This window comes from Hyperolius riggenbachi, chromosome 12, assembly GCF_040937935.1.
Source record: "Hyperolius riggenbachi isolate aHypRig1 chromosome 12, aHypRig1.pri, whole genome shotgun sequence".
NCBI classification, from domain to species: domain Eukaryota; kingdom Metazoa; phylum Chordata; class Amphibia; order Anura; family Hyperoliidae; genus Hyperolius; species Hyperolius riggenbachi.
Genome location: NC_090657.1, coordinates 79,635,540 through 79,657,748, shown reverse-complemented (window position 1 = coordinate 79,657,748; position 22,209 = coordinate 79,635,540). Strand labels below are relative to the sequence as shown.

Genomic DNA, 22,209 nt, shown 5'->3' with positions numbered 1-22,209 from the left:
GTCCACACTAGGTCTGGAAACGTATCCGTGGCTGCGTTTCTCAAACCGGATGAAAAACGGAGTCCCGGATACTAATGTTGATAATAGCAGCCAGCCTCACCCAAGTAAAAAACGGATCCGTCTGCGTTTGCGGGGATCCGTTTTCAAAACCTGAACGGAAGGTCCGGATCTGCTGCATTTTCACGCAACGGATCAGGACCACGGATACACGCAGGGGTAGTGAAAGCAATGAGAAAACCCATCTCCAGCTCCACAGGCAAAAAACGGATGTTAAAACGGATAGCCTGAGCTTTATGATTGGCCCAAAACAATCCTCCCACTCCTTCCTAATGATGGAGACGTTTTCTGTCAGGGAAAAACCTGAACGGAAACTGATGCAAAACTGATGCACTTTCATCAGTTTGCAGTACGGTGGGTACTTCCCCTGATCCGGACTGCAGTGTCCGTTCTGCAACTGTGTCTAGTGTGGCCAGCTCTTACCAAGCAGCTCAGGATACACACACTCTTTCATAATCCCAGCCTTTTTGTCAGGGCCGGCCCTAGACTTTTTGCCGCCTGAGGCAAATTTATAAAAAAAAATGCCGTCTAGGGGCGGCACCCGCCCGTCCGTGGGTGCGGGGGGGGGGGGGGGGGGCGGCCACCAAGCCAGAGGGGTAGCGGGCAGGACGGGGGTATTGGGCCTAGCGGCGGGGAGGGGGGTCATTACATGAGGTGACTTCAAATGAACATTACATAGTTACCTTGCCATCAGTTCCTCTCAGCTCACCATTTTGTTCTGACAATAATCCCTTCCAGTTCTGACAATATTTTGTCAGATCTGAAATATATCAGTTGCTGTCAGTAAAATATCAGTTGCTGTCAGTTATAGCTGAGAGGAAAACTGATGTACCAGGTAATGTCCATGTTTCCCTATTTGCTCAAGTGGGCGATGTTACAGTTTAACTGTGTGCTGACCAGAAAGCTGTTATGGGTAATGGCCATTTTCAAAATGGAGGACGGAAAATTCCCTTGATCACAGTGAACAAATAGGATGTGGGACAGGAGAAAGACACTGAGGAGTAGACTACATGGAAGGTAAGTATGACTTGTGTATGCTTATTTTGACTTTTAATTTTCAGTATAGGTTTTCTTTAAGGTAAAAAAAACAAAAGTTTGCTTTCCTAAAACAGAAAGAATTTGCGATAATTCAGGTTGGAGTGAGCTCGAGATGTCTCCCAGGCACCACTGCTGAATATATGCAAATTAACCATTGTTGTACCCTTAGAAGCTAAACACACCTCCAGAACCGCTGGAATGCAATGATGTGTCAGCTTCCCTTACACACCCCAATGAGTTCTGGGTCACCATGAGCTTGCTGGTTAGTCTGTGCCTTTAAGGTAAAAAAAATTGTGACATGTGTGGCAGCCTTAAAGCAAGCCTGAAGTGAAACAAACAAACGAAAAAAACCCATATACTTTGCATTATGTATAAAGCAATTATTTACATAAAGGCTACATAAACTGACATTTATTCTGTTCGCTTTTCACACAAATAGCAGGGACTGGCCATTTGAAAGGGATGAACGAGCTACTCCGCAGACTTTTGCCACCCAGGCACTGGATGTGGGCGTGTCTTCCAGCACTTCTCCAACTTCAGAGTTCTGTCACAATGGGCGTGCCAAGAAGGCACTTCTTTCTTGTGAGGGAGAACTTTTGTCCTATCAGCGGGCGGGGGTGTGTTCACTAAACCAATGAGCGGCCACCCCGGGCTTGTTTAGATTTAAATGTCCTATAAGTAGACAGGGCACGGCGACTGCAGGTTTTAGTTACTGGGACGTTCTATCCACTTGTCAATAATGGCGAATTTGTCGCAGTGTCTGGATGACGTCCCCATGGGCTGCCGCTGGCCCCCGGCTCCCCCGGATCTGTACAGCGAGGGGCAGCGGCTGGCGCTGGAGGAGCTGCTGTCCGGTGGGCCGGAGGCGATGCGCCTGTTCCTGCAGAGAGAACGGATCCCCGGCTTCCTCTCTGAGCCGGAGATCAAGGAGCTCCTGGGCTCAGCCTCTATCCTGCAGTGCGGGGAGGACGAGGCCAACGCATCCGCCTCGGTGGAGTGCTCCTCGGTCACTTACTTCCCCGAGATCTCGGATGTGGAACCCCCGCTCCTGGAGCTCGGCTGGCCGGCCTTCAGCGCTGGATCGTACCGGGGGGCCACCAGAGTGGAGGTGCACTTCCAGCCCAACTTTGGGGAGACCATCTACAGCTGCAAGGAGGCAGCCCGGGCTCTGATCAAAGGCGCTCGGGAGGTGGGTGTTCTGGGGAACCAGGGCTGGGGGATGCTAAGTTCAGTGACAGTGGCATGTCAAAGGTGCCCACTACCAGTACCATTCATCACATGCGATCATTTGTTACAATTTTTACGAGGTTATAAGGAAAACAGCACAGTGTGTGGCAAAAATTGCTATAAAGCAATTCTATGGTTGATTGGAAGAGAAAATGTAATTGATCCAAATGTTGGATTTTACAATCGAATCAGAACAGAGTGCCTAGTTGTTCATTTATGGGAACAATCAAAAATTACCTTCTGATTACTTTTGATTGTAAAGATTGCGTTGATGAGTAAATTTGTACCGTTAGTGTGGTTATTAAGCTAATTTAGCTAACCCTTAGTGCTTGGTGTCAAAACCTCCATGTCAATTCTACCTCAGGGTGGTTTTGGGGTCCTGGGCAAAAATGAATGTGGGGCCCCTTTACATTATCGCACTGTACTGACAGTCGTCCTCTGCAGTCCCTGACTTGTGGGGCCCATATGGAGTTTGAGGCGCTGGGCGATTTCCAGGTTTGACACTATCGAAGCACTGTCTCTGGTCTGTAACAGCCCAGATAGTGCTGAAGCTTTGTATGTCGACTGTGTGTTTCATATGAGTGTTTGACTGCCTCGGGTAAAATCCTAGTGTAAGGATGTGCTCCACAAAGTCATTGCTAGTGGTCTTCTGAGCCAGTGTATCAAGCAAAGGTAACCTCTGTGCCTATCAGATGTACTAATCGGAGTAAAGTTACAAAGTGCTGAACACCTATGGAATATGGCTGCGTCAGTTCTGGAGACTTTTAAATCTACCTGAGTGGATGCCCACCGACCTGAAGTTTGTACCGTATGGCCCTATGTGGCTGTTTTGTGTGTGTTGACTGGTCTCAGACAAAAAAACTTGTTTAGCTGGAATGGTTTGTATCAGGCAAACTCTGTAAATCTGATACTTCAGTTACCGTATTCAAAATTGCCATCTCGACTGACTGCTCTGCGCATGCTTATAGCTGTGGGTGATGAGCTATGCGTATTTGAAAACCTGATTGTTTTATATTAAAGTTCATCTAATTAGTCAGGGTAGCACCACATATCTATAGAACTCAATCTACTGTCGAATGGACTTTACCCAGTCATTGCTTTGTTGCCACTTACCTGAACATTGTTAAAATAACATCACTAGGTACAGTGTTTTATTTATTTATTTATTTTTTGTCTAAACAGGTGTTGGCTGACTCTAGTAATTTTATCTGTTGTGATATAAGTTTCTGTCTTGGGGTTTTGTTTTTCTAGCACATTGCTGACTGTGATGAGGGGCTTATAATGGCACTCTACCAGTGCTGAAAACCAAACCAGAAAAAGTAGTTAGTTATTTACCGGTACTTCTAATCATTTATCTCTCAAGTTCTATATATGAATGCTTGGCTAAGTATTCATGTTCACGAGATCATGACCCATATGGTCTAAAAGCAAATGATGCCTAAATACCAGACTATCTTTGCAGTATGGGAAGCTCTAGATGGGTGATTGCTGCTTATGCCAACTGACAACCTTCCTTTTTGGGAAATAATAGAATGAGTTTGGATAACCGTTATCTATAGATGACATCAAGTTATCAGAACTGGGGTAGATTCTTGGTTGGTTATATATTTCCATCCAAGCAAGGGCGTAACAATAGCCATAGCAGCTGCTATGGGGTCCTGGAGCAGATGGGGCCCAGGTGGTGGTACTTTTGTTCACCATTAACTTTGTTGTGTTCCTCCACGCTATGATTTGCCCATGGACTATATGCAGTGTAGATCGCATGAGAATTTAAATTGCCCAATTAACATATCCATAGGGTAGGGACAGGTGGCATTGCTCAAGAATGCCTACATTTTATGGCCTCATGAAAGTTTAGCTATGCCAATGCATCCAAGGTATATCGCCCTGGTGTCTGAACATTCATTCTAGTGCCCATCCGCACATTCATTTCTTTCATATACATGATTGTGTATGGTTATTAGGGTTGCAACAGTATGAAATGCCACGGTATGACGGTATTATACAATTATGTGGTCCCGCCCTAAATTATGTCCCGCCGGGGTGTTTCACTCCCTCTGCATACATATTATCAAGCCGCCGGGAGATTTGGGGCACCGGGTAAAACTGTAAAAAGGCTCACCCTGCTCCTGCAATTTAATGAGCTAGCTGCGTCTGCGGTGGCAGCCAGCTGACATGGGAGCAATAAAATTGCAAAGTTTGCTGTTGTGCTGCTCAGTCACAGAGAGGGCATTAGACAGACAATGGCTATCATTCATAAAGCATTTCCGCATGTGGAAATTCTTAAAACAGCTGACTTTACCAAACACTTAGCAAGTTCGGCATTCATAAAGCCTCTTTCCGCATGAAAAGCTGACACTACCGAGCAGAGCGATAAATCACCGCCTTGTGCGGTGATTTTCGTAAAAAATGTAACAAAATGGTAATTCATAAAGATTACCGCAAGCGGTAAGAGGATGGGAAATACCGCTCCCTCTGATGTGGCGATAACAATGTAAAGTTAATGGAGACACAGACCTCCCAGGCTGCTGCAGTAGAGCAGAACACGGAGAAATGTATCCACTCGGCAGCTTCCTGTGTCTCCGCAAGCCTACCGCCTGCCTACCGCCAGCCTAGTTCGGGTAATCTCCGCAGTTCTATCGCACCTGAACACTTTTTTTATGAATGACCACCCAGAAGTCTAAAATACCGGCAGCGGTGTTTTCCCGCATTGATTCTCCTTACCGACAGCTGTTTTATGAATGCTAGCCATTGCCTCTAAATACTTGCAGGGCAGCAGGGAGCACTTCTGTTTTTTTTATTCTGTCCTCACTTAGCCCACGTTCACATCATATGTGCTTCCGTTCACATTTGGAAACACATATGATGTGCTGAAACGCAGGAACGGCAGAAGGGCATAGACAGCCCTTTTACCGTTCACATCTACTGAACAGCGCTAGGAAGCGCTTGCGTACTGCTGCCTGCATTTTGCCCGGAAGCGCAGAGCTGATCCCATCACTGTCAATAGATGGGATCATCAGGGCAGTGGCGCAGATGGCGTTCTATCGTATGCTATCGTGCGCTAGCTAGATGTGAACGAGGCCTTAGTCAGGTCACAGGTGGTGACACAGGGAGATCCTATTTCAACATGTGCTGCTGTGCCAGCTGTGTGAGGGAGAATATTAGATAGGATAAACTCTCTCTATACATACAGGTAGGGTGAAGTTCTCTGGTTTCCTTCAATCTGTCCTGTGCAAGAGTTCAGGTGGTCCACTTTAAAATTGCTGGTGCAGTGGTGTGGCCCCCTCAGCTGTGCCTCAAACAGACAGGCCCTCAGTGTAACTGTGACAGACTCCTCAGTGGGGTAACTTGGAGGTAGCTGGAGTGACTGGGCGTGTGGTGGGAGTTCAGGTGGTGCACTTTAAAATTGCTGGTGCAGTGGTGTGGCCCCCTCAGCTGTGCCTCAGGCATGCAGGCCCTCAGTTTAATTGTGTCACTGTCCTGTCCTCAGTGGGGGAATTTAGAGGCCGCTGGAGTGACTGGGCGTGTGGAATGAGATGAGTGGGTGCTGGATATACTAACCTTATGACATGGCGATGGTGCTTGCTTTCTGCCTCTTAATCCACAGCATATATTGGCATCCCTGCCTCTGCTTTTCCCTTATACTTCTCTCTGTCCCCCTCCGCGTCCGTTATTGTTAACATGGCAGCAGTGCCCATGCTTCTTCTTGGTCTGACCCGCCGGGAACCAGCGTCCCTGATGACATCACACGCCACTACGTTTGCGCTCCAGCCACGGCCAGGAGTGCTCTGCGTATGCACTCCAGCCGCATCTTCTTAGGACGTGCGTCACCATCTGGCGCCTGCTCAGACTGTCTGCAAGCCGCCGCGGCTTGCATCTGTAATAGAGGGGGACGGAGAGGCGGGGGGAAGCGGAAAACCGGTATTTTGAAAATGTGCATGGTGTGATTACCATGCACATTAAAACCGTGGTATACCGTGGCAACCCTAGTGGTTATTTAAACTTCTCTACGCCATATTTCCCATTCTGTGGGACACCAATCATTGGTGGAGTTCATCTCTGCATTAAGTGGGCTCAGGATTTCTATGCATACTGTGTACTGGATTAGATCCTCTAATACTTTTGAGTTTTGACTGCACACATTTTAAAAACACCTGATCTGTGTACTTGTAAGTCAGAGGATCAGCATTGCTGTGGTTCTATAGAAGAAACCAACTTTGGAGTTTGACCACTTTCAGAAGCTGTTGGGAAAGTCATGATTGTTTGACTAACGTCTGATAATGTTTTCGCTTTCCGGATGTTGTACTGATAATGGTAGCTATAGAGCAAAGTCTGTTAATTGCGTGTATAATACCTGCACCTCCTATATGTTGTCTAGACCTGTCAAGGAAGGTGAGATTTATGACCTGTGTAGGTCAATCACCCCGCTCAATCCACACTCCTAGCTGTAGCCTAGCAATACTTATGCTTTTATTGATAGAGATTAAATGAAGTAAGAGTCAACAGTCTGTAATCTAACATCCCTTTTATAGAATAAGATAATTCTGTAATCTCTTCCTATCACCACTATACTACACACCCAAAATCTGATGTCTAATTACATTTTGTGAGCAGTCTGCAAATGACTAGCTCCGGGTGCGGGACGCATTCGCGGTCCGGGCTCCGATTTTCAAAAACCGGAACGCAAACTGATCCGTGCTGCCTTTTTTGCAGCACATGTTCTGGATTTGTTTGCGTGTTTTGTTTTGTTTTGCTAGAGGGGGTAGTAGCCACAATGGGAGGCTGCGGGGAAAGCGGCGGCCAGGGGAGGTCGCACCCCCCCCCCCCCTGCTCACCTGGGTGCCCCCCGACCCCGCTCCCCCTCCAGCTCACCCATAATGTAATAAATTGTACCCAAGGAAGTTCGGCGAGCCGGGCACTTCCGCCCACACCGCTCGAGTCACTTCCTGCAATGCTGCCCTCTGTCAGTGGGCGGCATTGCAGGAATTGACTCGAGCGGTGTGGGCGGAAGTGCCCGGCCGAACTTCCTTGGGTACAATTTATTACATTATGTGGCATGTGCTACCCCCTCCAGCATGGCGGCCCCATCCTTCACACTGATCCGTTTCCAGTGTCCCAAAATGTCAGTGAAGAGGGAGGCCCGTTTCTCCATTGATTTTTCACTACCCGTACGTGTATACGGGTCCGTGAAAAATGCTGCAAGTCCGGACTCTGCGTTCCGGGTTTAAAAACTTATTCCACGGATCGCACGCGGATACGTTTTTAACTTGAGTGTGTACTGTTCCTATTTTTAACATTTGTATCCGTGGCTCAGTTTTTTTTGTCCGGGACAAAAAACGTAGCTACGGATACGTTTTTTTAAAGCAAGTGTGAACCAGCCCTAAGTGCATGGACAGTCTTCCCTCTATATCTATAACTGTCTCTCGAATCCCCTTTTTCTGTGACTTGTAGTTATTTGCCCCATCTGACCTTAAATAGGTGACACAAGTTGTTCCTGTATGACCTGAACTCACAACTTAACTGCACAGCATAATAACCTTTTTAAAGAAAAAAAAATCTTTGTTACAGCTGATCCAAATCCTGTAATAAATCTACATGGTCTACTTCCTGCTTTCATATAAGCAGACATCGGGTTAACATCCTGTGTTTACCAATTAGCTCTCTGCTGTGGCAGCCAGCTGACGCACAGATGAGATCAATTTACAACGTGTGCCTAGTCACAGATGAGGGGAAATGAAGCTAAACTCTCTAAATGCATTCAGGGTGCATGTCTGTTTTCCTTCTGTCCTGTGCAAGAGTTCAGGTCCACTTTAAAGATCTGGCGTATGACCTCAGGACACATGCATATGATTGATTCTGGGCTGAGATGGGAAAACCCTCTTTGTCTGAGTTTCATCTAGTTTTCATCGGCTTTAAAGACCCTAAACTCTTGATTGCCTAAACTATTGTTCATACCATCAATCTTCTAAAGTAAAGATGGCAACTGAGGTGCAAATAATTCTGGACTGCATGGACATTTGACCAATGAGTCAACAGGAAGTGCATTCGAATGGCCCAGTTTCATGCTGCACACAATTCACTGGAAATTTGCATGTAAGCTGGAATTATTAGCAACTCATGGACAATTTAAAGTGATGAGTAGTAGATTGGACTGAATGGTTTTGACCAATGGATTATTTGAGCCTGATGCTTCACCATACTTTCCATAGGATAAGACATGATGCTTGGATGCGTCAAATGTGTATGAACTATCACTGCCTTCCATCATTCAGCCATGACTATTGTGAACAATCATTTCGGACAGAAAAACCTGTCTGCATGTGGTTTGCCCCAACCTTCTGTGTTTCTTGGCCCAAAGCCTCATGTCCATGCTAGAGAAGTGCCACCTGAATCCATTCTTTGTTTGTTCTGAACACTAAAGCCTTGTACACCTGCAAGATTCTCAGGGTGCATCTGCCGAGATGTTCGTGTGTGTACAGTGACACCCACTGTGTTGGTGAGTGACCTGTCTGGCAGACTGTCTCAGACAAGGTCATTGGTCTCCTACTCGCCCACCTGCTCCATGCCATTCCATTGTTTGTTGCATGATTGACCTTTCTCCCAACTCCATAGCAACAGAATGTCACTAGCCTGCAGCCTAGCTACACGTCTGTACGGACTCTGCCTCAAACTATACCCTGAGGGATTCTAGTCCTGATCCCAGCTAGGCGAGCGACAGTCCTCATACGTGGCTAAAACGCCATACACACGCCAGATGTAACTCAGCCGAGGTGGCCAATAACTGCCTCTGCTGAGAATCCAGCATATGTACGACAGCCGTCTGATCCGTCCTGACAGAGCACTTGTCTCCCTACTTTTGCCGCCTTCTGTGTGATGTCACTCCTGATGCATCTGCAAAACCCCTGGCCCTGCAGTGTAACCTGAGGGATTGAGTCCTGATCCCTGTAGGGTGACGTTGATTGAGCATGCATATGGGCCTTTAACACCCCCCCCCCCCCCCCCACTACATAACCAGATAAATGAGTGGTAGCTGTCCATTTGGTTGAAACAGTCCAGGATATTACTTTGGTGCAACTGCTCCTTTCTGTGGGTAAACTGAATCAATTACTGCTTTGCCAGGCAGAACCCTTCATCAGCCACCAGTGGCTTGCAAGTTACAATTACAAGATTTGAGCCAATAAGCTATTGGCTATAGTGAAAAAGCTACACAGTCTCGTCTTAGCGGGGCTCCACTAAAAAGAGCAGTACTTTCCCAGGTCAGGCTAACTTCATCAACCCAAATAAAGCCATAGACAACCCCTCTATTAAAAAATAAGTTATATATTAATATGGAAACTAATAATCTGATCGCTAATCTGATGCCTATATAAATATGATTTATGAAGACGTTTATGCTAAGCTGTGTTGTTGGCGGTTAATATCCTGTTTGTGCTTTGTCTTGTTGTTTTTGTTACAGTGCAAGGTACTTGCTTTGAAGATGGCTTGGCGTAGCTATCATAAATCAGTCAACAATACAGCCCCAGCAAACCCTCTCCCTGATGTTCGCTTATATTCCTGCTCTAGCCTTGGGCCTCTGCATCAGTCACAGCGAGAGGTCATTGTGATTATTCTCAGCCTGTGTGTTGGGAGAGGTCTGCACAAGTTCTGCGCTCATCGGGGAGTGGAGAGTCTGCCAAGTTTTATCTCTGGGCTTTGCTTGTTTTAAAGTTCTCATGTTTGTTTCTGATAAGGGCTTTTGTGCCTTATGAATATTTATACATTTTATGTAATGCTGCTGCAATTTTTCCACAGCTCTGCAGAGAATACTGAACGTTCCATGTAGCAGTTTTGTAATGATTGCTGAACTGAAGCTAATCAGTGTTCTGCTCTATAAAAAGGGAGGACATATGAGTAGATCCATTCTGCAGGAACTTCTCTTTGAATTTTGAAGTGCCTACATAAAGCTGCGTACACACGCACTACAGAAGCAAACGACGGGTCCGTCGGACCCTCCCGCTGGGCGGACTTTCAGCAGACTGTAGTGCGTGTGTACGCACTGTCGGCGGACTGATAAGGCTGTTCCTGAATGATCCGCCCGATCTGCCATCAAAAGTGATTTATACTGATGGATTGCCGAGGACGTAGTTATACGCGTGTGTTAGCACAGCTGAAGCTTATTTCAAGAGTAAAATAGTTCCTTAGAGAGCTTCTGTAAATTTGACAGTACTGTCTGACTATTTGACCCTGCTGTTCCCCTTTTAGTATAAAACCATCTTCAGTGGGGGAGGCAGATATAACCATGCAGTGTAAGCAGCTGTTAGAAATCACTCAGGAACATTGGCTCTGCAATCTTCGATCTGTCAACTTTGAGTCAGTCTATCAAATGCAGGGCAGTGGCCATGGTTTTAACAACTCTCAACCCGAAATTAATCAAGGCAAATATTTTAAGTGAATATAAATAGTCGATAGAAGCAATGTGGCAGACTGAATACCTGTTTGTTGGGACAAATCTGCTTGATAAAACTGCCGTGTGTGTGTGTGTGTGTGTCCTGCCCTTTGGATTCTGTGTGTGTGTGTGTCAGTTAGGTGTGAACATGAGACCTTAACGGAAGTACAAAAAATATCAGAATACATTTTCCAAGATTCTCTCCCCCCCCCCCCCCAATTACCGTAGAAACAGTCTACTGAAAGTAGGTGGTAGACATCTGTAACTCAATAGCTTTCTACCCAGAAAATAAACCTACCTAGAACATGAGCCCTTGTATGATTTTTTTTTTTTTTTTTTTTGAGGATGCTGGGAATATGTCCTAGACAAAAAATAGGCTCTAGATACAGTTCATAAAGTACAATATAACTGTAGTATTCAGGCAGCTACAGTATACATACCGGTAGTAGTAGAAAATTAGACTGTAGTGGCTGATAACCTTACAGGTGAGCATAGGGTGAGGCAGTGCGGCACTGCAGCTACGGCCTGCGGGCCGCATGGAATTAACTGTAGAAAGATTTGGGGGCCATCAGAAAAGGGTCAGTGACCCTCAGGCTGGACTTTGGATATGCCTGATCTATATTGCAAATATTACATGAAGATGAGCTGTTGTCCTTAGATGTGCTGATTCAGCTGGGAATTCACCAATCAAAATAATTCCTAGAGTGAAAGTCCTTCTGTGTTTGGACTTGTAGAATCTATGAGCAGATGGCATCCAGCTGACAAGATTGTGTATTGACTCATTACCTCGTGGGGGGATCATGCATGTTGTTCCTGCTCACCTGTCCCCTTTTAAAATGTAGCTTGAATGATGACTACTTCCCCCTCGGGCAGCAATAGCAGCTCCCCCTAAACAGCCAGTGTGTGGTGCTGAATGGACAGCATTTCTTACATTCCTAGATTATAAAATAATGTACATCAAGCAGGCAAGAAGTGACTTGAAAACAGCTTTTTAATGTGGTAGAAAGCTGCATTAAATTCATATTTCTCAGCTTGATTTACTGACTGGAATGCTTAGAATTTTAGATCCTAGAATTTACTGTAAATTTTGTGACGTTTTAAGGGGGCTGCTGATATTGTCTGCTTAGCAATACTCTGTATTTCCAGTCCACAGTCTTGTTTGTTTGTTTGTTTGTATATATATATTTTATTTTTTTTATAAAATTGACACTTTGTGTCTAATAAAAGCATTTGAAACTAAAAGCAGCTCAATAGGAAGCAATATTGTAATGACAAAATTTTTATAAGGACATGTAGTCCTCGACTTCCGAACGACCCGACGATACGAACGGCATGGATTCTGTGTTTCCATGGGAACAAATAAAAAAATTCAAATTGGACTTGTAGTTTTTGAGTATTTATTTTTTAATAGAAAAAATGGCTTTTAAACTTGTATAAGCATGTGCAGAGGGGGGCAGTGGAGATACAGGCGACAGAGATGGCACAATGTTCCAATTAAGAACAGATTCAGGTTAAGAACAAACCTACAGTCCCTATCTCGTTTGTTAACCGGGGACTACCTGTACATAGATGTATTATATAATTATTGGTCCCTAAAGAACCAAAGTAGTTTGTACAGAGCACTATACTGTAGTTGTAGAGAAGGGCCTGAGCTTATGTCCGCTGACTGGTGTCTTTCTCTTGCCCAGGTGATTGCAGTCGTGATGGATTCCTTTACAGACAATGACATATTCCGTGACATCCACGAGGCCTGTAGGAAGCGCAGAGTTCCAGCGTACATATTGGTGGATGACTCCCAGCTGGTACACTTTCTCCTCATGTGCCACAATCTCGGAATTTCCATTGAAACAGAACCGGTAGGTCCACACTGAAGTGATGCAAGTGAAGTAGACTGGAAATGGGCCAGTCATATTGACAGAATTGGGATCATTTTTATTGCAATTTTTTTAAGCAGCTTGAAAATAGGCCAGTGATTGCTAACCTTGGCACTCTAGCTGTGGTGGAACTACAAGTCCCATGAGGCATTGCAATACTTTGACAGCTCTAAGCATGACTCGGGGGAGGGGGGGGGCAGAACCTTCTAGCATGTATATGAAGCTTTTAATCTAATAAAAATGTAGGGAGATGTAGTAATCAATATAGAAATACATCTTATAACTCATTACAGTTGTAGTGTAGTCTTGAACCATGTTGTTGTAGTACTTTATGAGTATCCATCTTTACAGATGATGCGGGTCCGAACACTAACTGGAAACAACTATTACACCAGATCTGCTGCCAAGGTGACAGGAAAGGCTCATGAGAAGTTCCTGCTTGTGGACGGGCTAAAGGTTGCTACAGGAAGTTACAGGTGTGTGCTCTGGGCACGTGTGCCTTCATCATCCTATTGTGTACCTAGAACTGCTAATATTTGCTGTGTGCAAACATACTACAACAGTAAACGGAGGGTTATTTTGTAAGATAGCTCAGTATATATTATAGTTATCTTGATACTCCATGGAGTTTTATATGCAGAAGGAGACCTGTATAAAACATGCCTTTAAAAAAAAAAATCTATTGATTTCTTGTCATGTGCACATCCAGCTCCAATTGTTAGTCACACCTGCAACAGCAGTCATAACTTCTCATTTGTTCACTTTTTTTTCTTAGTCTGGTTTTAGAAAATTGTTAGGCAATCAACATTCTTAGTGATTGGGTACACTTCTATCCAGTATATCTCTCACACTCTTAAAACTTTCCAACTCTCCTGGATTATCGACCAAAGTCAACCACACAGCATTAGCCCTGATGTCATTATACCAGAGCTGGCTTCCCATACGCAGCAGATCACTTTCCTTCCCATCTTCAACTGAGGACAGTAAAATGTCTGAGGGCTCTTTCACACCAAAAAAACACGTTTAACATTTTGCTATTTTCACTATGTTGGCCTCAAAATGCAGCAGAACTACGATTGCCTTTTTAGAAACTTGCAAATGCGTTCAGTATGAATGCATTCCCACGATTTGAATTCTGCCTTTACTGTACTTGCGTTTGGAAAATTGCAAGGCTTTTCACCAACAAAACTCAGCAGGTATGAGCCCTGTCATGGCTTCTTGTTCTTCGTGCTGTTAGCAAAAAAAAGTTGTAGGTACAGGGCCTGCTTTATCAAAGTTGCTGGGCAGTGGGCAGCAGCTTGGCCAACCTGCCACTTATCCTTTCAGATCAAGTCTATGGAGGGGGTGACATTGGGACTGTGGAATTGATGTGGGGTGGAGCTTAACAGGCAGATTGGGGGATGGAGGTCATCCCCTTCCTGCCCCCCCCCTCCCATATGTGGAATGCAATGAGTTCCTAAATGGAGTGGGGCATTGTTTGAATACAGGGGGGGGGAAATCTTGTCGGTGAGTAGTACTTCCAATACTCTTTTTATGTTAAAGATACGTGAAAATATTGGTTCTCAAACAGGAGCCTCCTGGTTGTGAATCTTGGCCACACCCCTTGCCGTGAGGCACACACCGCTTTGACATCTGCAATGTCTCTGGATTGTCGTTTTGTCCCTGATTTGCTCAGGAACCCATAACCTGGTCATGCTCTTTACAAGCTCTGTGGGCTCAAGATCTGTATCATAAGGGGTTATGGGGTCTGCAGCTATGTAGTACTTTTATACATGGAGGCCTAAACTAAAATGCAGTATATCTGTGTCCTCAGGTTTACTTTTTTTTTTTTTTTTTACAAGACGCAGAACCTTTTATATCATGCTTTTCTTCTGGTGAACTCAAAGCACCAGAGCTGCAGCCACTAGTGTGTGCTCAGTAGCTAGTATTCGGGAGTCTGGCCCAAGGTCTCCTCACTGCATAGGTGCTAGCTTACTGAACAGGAAGAGCTGAGATTCAATCCCTAGTCTCCTGTGTCAAAGGCACTTAAACTTTTCTCAACTTCCACCAAAACGCTCCTCAGGGTTGTCCTATAACTAACCTTGTGTTTCATGTCTCCACAGATTCACCTGGCTGGATGGAAAGCTCAACACCAGTAATCTGGTAGTATTACATGGACAAATAGTAGAGAAGTTTGATTTCCAGTTTAGAATCCTCTATGCTCAGTCTAAACCTATAAGTAATAAGCTTCTTCAGAGCGTAAGGAACAATGCTCTATCACCAGAACAGTTATCTGGTATGCCAGTTGCTCCGGGGAAACCATTACTGGCACACCTTCTGCAGCTTGAGCAGGCAAAGATGTCCAGCACACCCAAGAGGATGGCTGGAGAGGCCAGCGTGCCATATGAGAAGGGGCTTGGCGCTGTCATTAATGTGAAAGCTTGTGAAGATGACTGGCTGCAGAACTGTGATATAATATCTGGCCTTAAGGAGACAGCAACTGTGGCTACGCAGACTGAGCCAAGTGACACCAAGTGCACTTCCACTGCAAAAGATGCAGCCACTCAAACGAGCGTTCTCACTTCAACTGCTGGCACTCAAACATCCCTTTTCACCAGAATTGCATCTACCCAAACTGTAGTATTTGCAAGATCTGCAGGTACCCAGACAGCTCAAATACCAGAATCGTCATCGAGATTAAGCCGAGCGAGTTCGAATTCCTCTACATCAACCAGTATATCCACTTCTTCTTCCACGTCTTCCTCGTCTTCCTCTTCAGCTGCTTCAACCGCCAGCACAGGATCGAATACCTCCATACGCTCCTCAAATACAAGTCATGCTTTGAGCCGCCTAGATTATACCGTGCAGGACTTCAACAAGAGTAGCAAGGAGCGCCAATACCACTACACCACCATTCGCTCCAAGCTGGATCACATGGTGTCTATACTTGCCAGGAGAAACCGTATTGTCAACACGTACTTTAACTGCGAACCATCTGGGTATGGATTGCAGAGGAGTGTAATGCATGCTTCTAGTCTGCTAAACCTCCGAGATGGGGTTCGCTTTGCTCCTCATATTTAATAAAGGACACGAGTTGCTGTCCTGGAGTATGGTACATGTCTACTGAAGCCAGAGACTTTGTGAGGACTATCAGTTTGTCAACCTCATGAAGATCGTCACCTGGCCTTACTACTTCCCAGAAATCTGCTAGACCTATGCACTTTACATCTTTGACTGAAAATGTCTGTCTTAATATTCATAAAATAACACTATATATGTTTGAACTTGTGCCTTAAGATTGCATTGGGTTATGACTGATATTAAGAGTTCTATGAAGATTAGTGGTGCTTTTATCTTTATGCGGCAGAGCAGGGTCATCCTCGAGGCAACCTAGGCAAGTGCCTGCAACCTTAGTGGTTGTTAATTGGGCTAGCTTATCTGGTCCATCTCTCACCTCGGCTTACCAAAAGGATCAAAAAGGGCAGCCAAACTTCCTTGCCTAGGGTTCCATTTAATCTCAGTTCTGAGGGATAACGCTATTGCAACTAAATTTGCAAATACAATTTAGCAGTTGTTACTCCCGCAGCAAGGGACAAATGTTTAAAGTGGATCTAAACTCTTGTACAGAACAGAAGGAAAACCTACAGAAATGCACCCTGTATCGATTTAGAGAGGTCAGCCTAATTCCCCCTCATTTGTGATTAATCACCACTGTAATTTGATCTCTCAGCTGTGCCAGCTTGGTATTTTCTTCTGCCATGCAGAGCAGCTAATTTGACAGCACAGGATGTTAATATGTCTGCTTCCATGAAAGCAGGAAGTAGACACAATGCAGATTTATTGCAGTATTTGTATCAGCTGTAACAATTTTTTTAATTTTTTTTTTTATTATGCTGTTTTATATCTTTTTAGAGCAGAGAGGAAGTTCTGAGTTAAGGTCCGCTTTAAGTAGCTGCTTGGTATGTTAAGCTTTGTTACTTTGATGCCTGAACTAATGTGTTAAACCTGTGAGGTTTGCTATGCACACATTTAAATACTTACCTCAGGAGGGGGAAGTCTGAGTCCTCCAGCTCCTCCCCCATCCTCCAGGCCATTCCGGCGCAAACATCCAAGTGGAGTTGTGTTACCAAGCATGTGTGAGCCGCAGATAACTGCTTGTCTATGGTTTTTCTGCAGGGGTGGTGCTTGAATGGGCTGGTAGAAGTACCCACATTGGGTACTCTACTCCTGCAGGTTTCATTTAGCAAGCAAAGTTTGACACTCCCCTATCGTTTTCTGGCAGAAGCGCTGTGAAAAGTGTGGTGTATACTCACTAAAAAAAATAAATAAATAATCGAGCAGAAAATGTTCACCATTAATCCTCACAAAATTGCTTATGCTAAACTGAAACTATTGGGTTTTTCTCAAGAAATGTGGAATTTTCCTTAAGGGGGAAATTGGAGCATACACAACCTTAAAGGTATGTAGAAGCTAGTGCCTGCAGCGGTAGATGGTTGGTGTATAGCAGAAGTAGGAGTTATGACCATTTTACACATGAGATACTCGGAATACTCTCAGGCAGAATGGGAAACGTGTCTAAACTTCATCCCAGAATTTAGCTGTTGAAATTATCTTAGTCATCTGCTTATCCGTTAGAGGCAACAGCTTAACACCTGCTGCACATTTTATTCCAGGTGCTTTTGCTGCTTCACTACAAAAGGCTTGTTAAACTTCCAGCTAATATTAGTACCTTTTTGATTTTGCTCTACAGCATTGAGCCGAATGCGGCCCCCTGAGGCTTTTTCACTAGCCCCCACTCACAGAACGTATTACTTATAGATGCGGCCCGCTGCATCTTGAAATATTGGTGGCTCACATATAGCATAGCAGTGCTGGCACCACCCATCCACATGGAAGTCAGAAAGCCGTGTTGGGGGGCATACTATCTGCACATGCTGTGTTGGTGGCATAATATCGGCTCTGGTTAAATGGGAGACATGAGGGCTGCACATGTAAATAGGCGCTGTCTACAATACCTAGGTTCAATGTAATGTTTTTCTACATCATTTATGTATTATCTGGCCCCCCAGCAGTCTGAAGTATGTTGACCCGGCCCTTGATCAAAAAAGTATGGGGACCCCTGCTCTACAGTGAGGGAAAGAAGGCTTTGATCCCCCATCTGATTTTACTTGTTTGCCCTCTGAGCAAGAAATGACTAGAGTATAAAAGTAATGGTAGGTTTAATGTAGCTGTGAGACAGAATAAGAACAGAACCCTCAAAAACCTAGTGTCATGGCAAACTAAGGAGGATCAAATGCTACTTTTCCTCACTGTACTTTCCCTCTTAGCTTACATGTACTGCAGTATGTGATTCCAGTAAGGGAATTGGCAGCAGAATTAATAAATCTTGCTTCTGTTACTAAAGCTGAGCCTCATACAAGCACAGGACTTTTGCAGACTGAAATTGTGTTTTTTGTTGTTGTTGTTTGTGTTCGTTTTTGCCACCAGTGTGGAGCCACATTTATGCTTGCTTGACTACAGTGACCTGCATTTCCTGTGGAGAGGGGAGGATAGAAGGAGACTACCCACAACACCTGGGGACAAAGCTATTGGCCAGTCAAGTTCTGCTGTGGCCAGTAGCTTGCCACTTTTGATTAAATGGATCCATTGTACAGGAGTTGCTTCTGCAGACATTAAATTCACTCCCAAAATAATTGGCAATAGTTATCTTAACTGTCAATCTAAAGGTGGCTATTAAGGATACGATTCTTCAGACCATTTATTTTTAACCAGTTTTTGGATTGATTCCATAAATATGATGGAGTTGGATAACAGCTTTACTTCTGTTAGTGTTCCTGAATGATCGATAATAGGATTAAATTGGAATCGATTATCTGAAGTATCATTAATGGCCACCTTTTTAGTTTTATGAATCTCCAGCCTCTTTCCAAAGCTTAGGGCCTGTTTCTACTACACGCAGATTCTGCATGCAGAATACTGACTCCAATGAATGCTTATGGGAAATCTGCATCAGAAAAATCACGTTCAGTGGAAACAGGCCCATAGGCATTCATTGGAGTCAGTTTTCTGCATGCAGAATCTGCGTGTAGTGGAAACAGGCCCTTACACTGATTCTGCTGCTTGCTTTAGAATTTACAGAACATGACATGGACATCAACTGTCAAATCAGAAAGGTGTGGAAAAGGGGTTGATGTGAAATCCATACACTGGCATCATGGAGACTTTAGTCTTTCAGCTCAGCAGCAAGCAAAATGTCTGTGGAGGAGCTGGGTATATAATAATTACTGCTTTTTTTTAAGTTGACCTTTTTTGGATAACTAGATCTATGGTTAAGTGTTGGAGGTGATTTTTGTGTCTACTAACTTCATGTGTGGCTTCACATTTGAAGAAAACCAACTGATATTAGGCAGGCTTGTAGTTCGATTAGGTCGATCACAGTTGCACATAATATACTATGTGCTTGGGCTGGTTCTGAAGAGACTTTGTAGGTCATAATAATAGCTGGATATGGATCAAGTCAAAGTATCTCTTTAACTGACGTGGGGATGGATGAGTTTCTGAAGACTGAGTTGAGGAGCTTGAAGTCTATCTGAGAAGTCCTCAAACTAGACCTCTGCCAAGTGTCATCTGTATTGCTGCATATGGTATTGATTTTGTTTGTCCCCAAATCCATTAAATAGAAAAGGAAAAAACCCAAGGAGGTGTAATCTACTTAATTTAGATACTTCCTACGGAAGTTTGAAGAAGTCAGGTTGTGTATGGGCCTGTCCTGCTCTATGGAAGTAATGACTGGGAAGGTCGGGTTATTTTTATAATGTAGAGGTAGTGTCGCACTTAAATATTTGTGAGATGTATAGAATGCAGGTTAGACTGTGACAGCATTGCTGTACACAAAGTGAGATAACATGACACTAGTGATGGGGGCAATAAAAGGGAAATACAAACAAGTATGTATGAAAGGGTGTTACAGAATTAAAGGATTTACAGTTAATGGCTTATTAGAATTTTAAGGATGGATGGACAGTGCTTCTTGACCTAATAACTTAATGTTACTTATCCAAGATTTATTATCCTATTTATTAAACTTGACAAATTTTATTGTGATGTTACTGTACATGCAAACTGCAACAAAATCACTTTAAGGTGGAAACCTTGTCCTCTCATTGATTGTTACTATAAAGGATGCTCAAGGTTCTTCTGGGAGGAGCAAAAATACTTTTTCGTTAAACACATTCCTCTTGGTATCCTCGTTCCGGCGCTGTCACTTCCGTTGCAGCTGTTCAACCACCTCGTTGAATACACCTTTGGAGAGCTTCAGAAACCCTTTTGAAGACCGCTGGCTCCATACAGCACATTAGTAGTACAGAGCTGCCCATCTTTGGTAGCACTCAGGGACACACGTGCTTCCGAGGACTCCTGGAGGTGGCAAATTACAATAGGGGACAGTTTTTTTCTGCCTTTACCACATGCAGTAATGCTTTGTGCATTGAGCCCCAGATAAATAATCTGTATAATTATTTTACAAAAATAAGATTAGGAATGTTACAGTAAATTTTAAGTCCAAGTTCAATTATGAAAGAAAATATTTAGTGTACCTGAGGTGACATGAGATAAACAGGTGTATGTACGGTACAAAACCTATTAACCAGGCTATTTTACTTGTTTTATTTTGGTGCCTGAAAGCCTTAATTTCTAGGTATGGAAGTGACGGCTTCTGTCTTGTTAGGAATATAGTAAACATCACTGATAAGCAAATTACATTTATAAGCATTTGCCTGGCAGAATAGAGCAGAGGGAGATGGAAAAAAGTCAATAGTTCACATTTTAACTCTGGGGCACTTATTAGGCTGCCACTGAGCAGAGGCAAAAAACATTCAATCTAGTTTTAAATGTTTAAATATATAATAAAACCATAGGATATTTAAAAAGTCATTTTTAGGAGTAGGAGCATAAATACAATTGTTTATCTCCTCCATTTATTTTCACCTTGGGTTCACGTTAAGCCCACATAAGGCCACTCTACAAAGGCAGGGCAGTTATTGCATGTGCTGGCATAGCTTAGCTTCTTAGTCCACTACAGTCAGTGTTGTCATTTCTATTGTAGCATATAGTGTTCTCCCCCACTTATTCAACTATGTAAATAGAAGGGGACACTCTCTCTCCTAGGTGAAGTTTGTTAGTAGTTTATCATTGTTCCTATGAGATGGTACCACTCAAGCAGGTAATAAATAGTGTGATGTTATGGTGGTCTATGTAATCTTACAACCAGCAGCATAAAAGGCTGTGCATACTTCACCATTTAGGCTGGGTTACTTTACATGAGTTACTACTTTGAATATGAGCCTCTTGTATACACTGTATAAAGGGATACGCTTGTTTGCCTTGCCCTGTGAATATTAATATAGGTGTATTGTTGCTATGCAAATATTGGTGAGGGTTTTTTGCCTCTTCCCTTTCTACTGACTGAGTGATTGTCAATGTTAGATGATAGTTTTCATGCACTTTGATTAGCGTACTGCTGTGACTTGTAATATTATTATATGTTGTAAGTTTTTACTGTAAATAAAAGGGGAAGTCGGTGATTTGTTCATTTTTACTGTCTAACACAAAGCAAGAAAAGAAATCCTGCAGTTGTCAAAAATTCCTGAGATTGTGCATCAAGTAGAAAAAACATGTCTAATTTACACTGTACCCTTTTTTTGTTTCTTTCTTTATTTCTTTGCTATTACATTTTCCATAAATGACAACTGACGTGAGAAGGCTATGGAGCCTGTAATATTTATTTTGCCTGACTGTCCTGCTGACCCTCTGACTCGTAATGTTTTTAGCTACAGCCCCTGAACGAGCATGCAGCAGATCAGGCATTTCTGACATTGTTGCATCTTCCAAGATGCTTGTTTCTGGTGTGATTCAGACATTTCTGCACCCAAATAGATCAGCTCGGCTGCCAGGCAACTGTTAAAAAGGAAATAAATATGGTAGCCTCCATCTCCCTCTTGGTTTAGTTGTCCTTTAATTTGGCCATACAATTGTCGCTCTGCCACCAGATTGCCTATCAGATCCCTGTCTGAGCAGAGGGGGGTCTATTACCTGTCCAGACACTTCAGACAGATTTCCAATAGATTTTAACTTGAAATCTATTGCAAATTGTCCTAGTGCCACCCTCTGCCAGCATTACAGGTGATCCTGCAACACTCACCACGGACCCAGGGGGAGACAATTACACTTAGGGGACACTGGCTGGGGGTCTATCCGACACTGGGGAATCGAAAGCTGTCACTGCCGCACACCCGATCAAGCTGTTATCACCAAGATTTTCCAGAAGTCTGATTGAACCTTTGAAACAGATTAAAACAATTGTGTGGCCATGTTGCAGCATCATTACTGTATCTGCTGGATTCACTCATTATCATTGAACCTGCTGGCTATTGATGCTGAAAATCTGAGTGATGTTTGGGCACCCTTACAGTCTGAACTTTATTGCTGAACTTCTCTGCAACCGTGTTTATTTATTTTTTTTTTTATTTTTTTTTTTTGGGGGGGGGGGGGGGGGGGCTTTTGTCGTTCCCCTGCCTCCCCCCCCCCCCCCCCCCCCACTACCACCAGTTT

The 22,209-nt window shown here is 43.9% G+C and overlaps 1 protein-coding gene across 1 annotated transcript; it reads left to right on the top strand.

Annotated features, from left to right (window-relative positions):
* Positions 1-1,732: 1,732 nt before the first annotated feature.
* On the top strand, positions 1,733-21,164 carry FAM83D (family with sequence similarity 83 member D). The gene is made up of 4 exons (XM_068261932.1): positions 1,733-2,284; positions 12,436-12,603; positions 12,973-13,097; positions 14,724-21,164. Exons 1-4 carry the CDS (start codon positions 1,835-1,837, stop codon positions 15,679-15,681), a joined length of 1,701 nt encoding a protein of 566 aa, XP_068118033.1. The 5' UTR covers positions 1,733-1,834; the 3' UTR covers positions 15,682-21,164.
* Positions 21,165-22,209: the final 1,045 nt, after the last annotated feature.